Source organism: Salvelinus alpinus, chromosome 33 (genome assembly GCF_045679555.1).
Source record: "Salvelinus alpinus chromosome 33, SLU_Salpinus.1, whole genome shotgun sequence".
NCBI classification, from domain to species: domain Eukaryota; kingdom Metazoa; phylum Chordata; class Actinopteri; order Salmoniformes; family Salmonidae; genus Salvelinus; species Salvelinus alpinus.
The window spans coordinates 259,471-264,280 of NC_092118.1; the positions used below are offsets into that span (position 1 = coordinate 259,471).

Below are 4,810 nucleotides of genomic sequence, written 5' to 3' on the forward strand. Positions count from 1 at the left end.
TCTGGCCGGCGCCATCTTGGAAAGGCACCTAAGTTTACGATTATTTATCGATTAGATTGACTAAAAAAATACAGGTTGGACAGCTAATGAAAGATGCATTAGTTATTAATAATGCAACCGCTGAGTTAGATTTTTTAAATTAACGTTACTAGACATACAGTGTGCGTTACAGCCAGACTAGTGCCGCAACAATGGCCGACAAATGCGTTTACATTTTTCCACATAAATACGGAATAAAATCATAAATAGCTCTTACTTTTGGACGAGCTTCCATCAGTATCTTGGGCAAGGTGTCCTTTGTCCAAAAGAATCGTTGCTTTGTTGTAAAACGTCCTCTTCAACTTCGGAACTAGCAGCTAACAATAGCTACGTGGCACACACATGTCCAAATCCTCAAAGCGCAATACTACGAAAATTCAGAAAATAGCAATATACTCGCATAAACTGATATAAATCGGTTTAAAATAACTTCGTTATGATGTTTCTAACACCTATATCGAATTAAATCACAGACGGATATATCTTAGCCCGATAACGAGAGCTTTTGAGCATGCCATTCTGATGTCCTCTCATGCGTCTTGACGAGCGTCCAAAAGAACGTACATGTCACTCCATGGCGTTTTATAAACTCTGAGAAATACGTAGAGACTCCATTCCACTTCTCATTGGTTACTAACATCCAGGGGAAGGCGGGTGCAGTTCATTTCGATCCATAGGGCACACACAGAGCTTTAAACTGATCTGAGAACAGAGACTATTTTTCTGACCTTCGCATGTCCTGTCATGATTTTCGCTGTAGAAAGAGTTCTGGTTCACCCACAGACATAATTCAAACGGTTTTAGAAACTAGAGATTGTCTTCTATCCAATAGTAATAATAATATGCATATTGTACGAGCAAGAATTGAGTATGAGGCAGTTTAATTTGGAGACGATATTTTCCAAAGTGGAAACAGCACCCCCTGTATTGAGAAAAGGTTAATCATCAATAAGGATCCAACCGGAGAATTTCATTGTCTGTAGAAAGAGCATTGGAACGAGAGCTCTCTCTCTCCCTCGCGCGCAAATCCTGACTGAAAAATCTGACGACCACTCACTAGAACAGCTCTTCTGAGCCCCTCCCTTATAGTAGAATAACAAGACTAAAATCTAAAGACGACGACATCTACTGGAAGCCCTAGGCAGTGTTTGTTCAGCCATATCTACAATGGGTCTCATTTGACACTGTTTTGAAAATCGACTTCTCATTTCCTGTTTTGACCTCTTCTCAGGTTTTTGTCTGCCAAATGAGTTCTGTTATACTTACAGAAATAATTCAAACAGTTTTAGAAACTTCAGAGTGTTATAATATAATAATATGCATGTATTACCTTCTGGGACAGAGTAGGAGGAAATTTCGTTTGGGCACGCAATTTGTTCAAAGTCAAAATGCTGCCCCCTATCCCTATGAAGTTTTAAAGCAAGAGTGGACATCGAAATATTTTTTTATTGAGGTATCAGGGAAAGCTGTGTGCTTAGTGTGCAAAGAGAGCATCGCTGTCTTGAAAGACTACAACTTGTCCTGACACTTCCAGACGACGCATATGAACATGTCTTCTGAGCAGAGGGAAACTGCATTGAGAGTTGCTTTCTCAGTTGCAAAAGCAGCAAGGACTTTTCACAAATCTACATTCAGCAAACGACTAAATTGTGAGAGCTAGCTATGCACTGTCTCACAAAATTGCTAAACATAGCAAGCCATTCGTTGAGGGTGAATTGCCCTGACAAGAAGAGCTGTTTGAAAATGTTTCCATGTCGAAACAAACAGTGACACGGCTTGTTGAGGACATCGCAGAGAATATGGAACAACAGTTGAAAGACAAGGTAAAGGATTTCACGTACAGCGCCTTGCAAAAGTATTCATCCCCCTTGGCGTTTTTGCTATTTAGTTGCATTGCAGCTTGTAATTTAAATGGATTTTTATTTGGATTTAATGTAATGGACGTACACAAAATAGTCCAAATTGGTGAAGTGAAATGCAAAAAATAACAAGTTACAAAAAATGCAAAAGAAATGCAAAACTGAAAAGTGGTGCGTACATATGTATTCACCCCCTTTCATATGATGCCCCTAAATAAGATATGGTGCAACCAATTACCTTCAGAAGTCACATAATTAGTTAAATAAAGTCCACTTGTGTGCAATCTAAGTGTCACATGATCTGTCACATGATCTCAGTATATATACATCTGTTCTGAAAGGCCCAAGAGTTTGCAACACCACTAAGCAAGGGGCTCCACCAAGCAAGCGGCACCATGAAGACCAAGGAGCTCTCCAAACAGGTCAGGGAAAAAGTTGTGGAGAGGTACAGATCAGGGTTGGGTTATAAAAAAATATCCAAAACTTTGAACATCCCACTGAGCACCATTAAATCCATTATTAAAACATTTTAAAAATATGGCACAACAACAAATCTGCCAAGAGAGGGCCGCCCACCAAAACTCACGGACCAGACAAGGAGTGATTAATCAGAGAGGCAACAAAGAGACAAAGGGAATCTGTCCATAGGACCACCTTAAGCCAGTCACTCCACAGAGCTGGGCTTTACAGAAGAGTGTCCAGAAAAAAGCCATTGCTTAACCTGTTAGTGAATAGGGGGCGCTATTTTCACTTTGGGAAAAAATCGTGCCCAAATTAAACGGCCTCGTACTCTGTTCTAGATCATACAATATGCATATTAATGTAACAATATATAATGTAACAGTATAACTTTACGTCGTCCCCTCGCCCCGACACGGGCGCGAACCAGGGACCCTCTGCACACATCAACAACAGTCACCCACGAAGCGTCGTTACCCATCGCTCCACAAAAGCCGCGGCCCTTGCAGAGCAAGGGGCAACACTACTTATAGGTTTCAGAGCAAGTGACGTAACTGATTGAAACGCTACTAGCGCGTTATGCATATGTGAAACTGGAGATACGACCAGAGCGAGGTGACACTCTCTTCATCTCCATCGTGCCGGTGCTGAGGGAGGCAGACGTGGTCCTGACGGCCCAGGTAGAGTTAACCCATCCCTGGGATAGTGCCTGGCACCTCTCCCTCTACCCCTGGGAGACTCAGCGCCTGGCCCAGCTCGACTCAGCTGACCAGGGGGTCCGACGCACCGTCCTCAAAACCCTCAAAGCCGTCTGTCGACACTGTCCCGCCCTGCGACCCCTCACCGCTGCACCGCTGGCCAATCTCATCCTCCACCTCAGCGACAAGGACTTGGATTGGTCGGAGGGTTGTCTGAGTGGGCGGTTCCAGCAGTGTGTGTGGGAGCTGATAGGCTATCTGGAGGAAGGGGTGTTACCTAGCTACTTCAAGTCCAGTGTTAATATGTTGAACGGAGTGACGGAGGAAGAGGTGGATGAGATGGGGTTTATGTTGTACTGCGCCGTCTCTGAGCCGGACATTCTGCTGATATAAAAATATACTAATATATGTACCCTAACCTGTTATATATATATATATATACCCTAACCTGGTCCTGGTGTGTCTGTCAGAGAGGAAGAGGGACATGTATTAGATATAACAGAAGACACCACACTGACTTCTACAGATCAGTTGTACCATATTACCGCTCCACTGAGACGCGGACGGAAGATGTTGTTCAGGAAGTCGTGCATCTCCTTCACACACAACCTGGGGCTGACTGACTAAACAGAGATCATTTATACATTGTGTACGAGTAATATGGTGTTGATTGGGGGCTTCTGACTGAGCAGTACAGAGAGTCCGGTCACTGATGATGATGATGATGGACTGTGCCTCGGTAAGAAGATGAGGGTAGGAAGAAACGAACAGGAAGACTAGGGCTGTGTTTTACACAGACACCCAATTCGGATCATTTTGGGGGCCAGAATCAGGTTGCCTGTGTTAAACGCAGCCTTATCTCCTGCTGCGGACTATATAACTACATCTAGCACAGCTCTGGCCAAAAGGCTGTTTTAGAATGGGCTGCGACCATTGAGGCTACAACCCATAGGAATCCCCCCGCCCAGTTGACTACTTTAAAATGGTGGAAGCCCTCATTGGGCGCTACCCATTCTAAAACTGCATTTTTGTTTTGTTTGTTGGGGTCATTAAAAGGCCTGGATCGTTCTCTATGGGCCGACTGGACTACACAAGGTAACAAGAGTCACCAATTTGTAAGTCGCTCTGGATAAGAGCGTCTGCTAAATGACTTAAATGTAAAATGTAAATATTATTATTACTATTGGATAGAAAACACTCTGAAGTTTCTAAAACTGTTTGAATTATATCTGTGAGTAAAACAGAACTCATTTGGCAGCAAACTTCCAAACAGGAAGTGAAAATTCTGAAAATGGGGCTCTGTGTCAGGGCTTGCATATTCAATTGCCTTTTATTTATGGATCTGTATGCACTTCATACGCCTTCCACTAGATGTCAATAGGCAGTAGAATGTTGAATGGAGTGTCTAGCTTGATGTGAGACCGAATGAGAGCTTTTGGAGTGACAGGTCCGCTCTATTGGCAGTATTCAACTGCGCACCAGGGAACTCCACATTGTCTTCTGAAATGCGTTAGGTATACACGACGAAATGCTCCGGCTCGGATTTTATTGGATACATATGAGAAAAACATCATAAAGTTGGATTTTCAACCGAGTTTGACCAGTTTATTCAACGTTTATTGGGACTTTTGGAATTTTTCGTTCCATGCGCTAAGAGTTCTTGGACATGTGCGCTCCACATGGCTAGCCAAAGTTGCTAATTCGTCAGAAGAAATGGACATTCTAAAACAAAACAACGATTTATTCTGGAACTAG

General features: G+C 43.0%; 1 protein-coding gene across 1 annotated transcript; it reads left to right on the forward strand.

The window, feature by feature from the left end:
* The first annotated feature begins 2,293 nt into the window (after nt 1-2,293).
* LOC139562840 (mitochondrial dynamics protein MID51-like) lies at nt 2,294-3,909 on the forward strand. Its single transcript, XM_071380961.1, has 2 exons — nt 2,294-2,360; nt 2,931-3,909. Exons 1-2 carry the CDS (start codon nt 2,294-2,296, stop codon nt 3,446-3,448), a joined length of 585 nt encoding a protein of 194 aa, XP_071237062.1. The 3' UTR covers nt 3,449-3,909.
* The last annotated feature ends 901 nt before the right edge of the window (nt 3,910-4,810 follow it).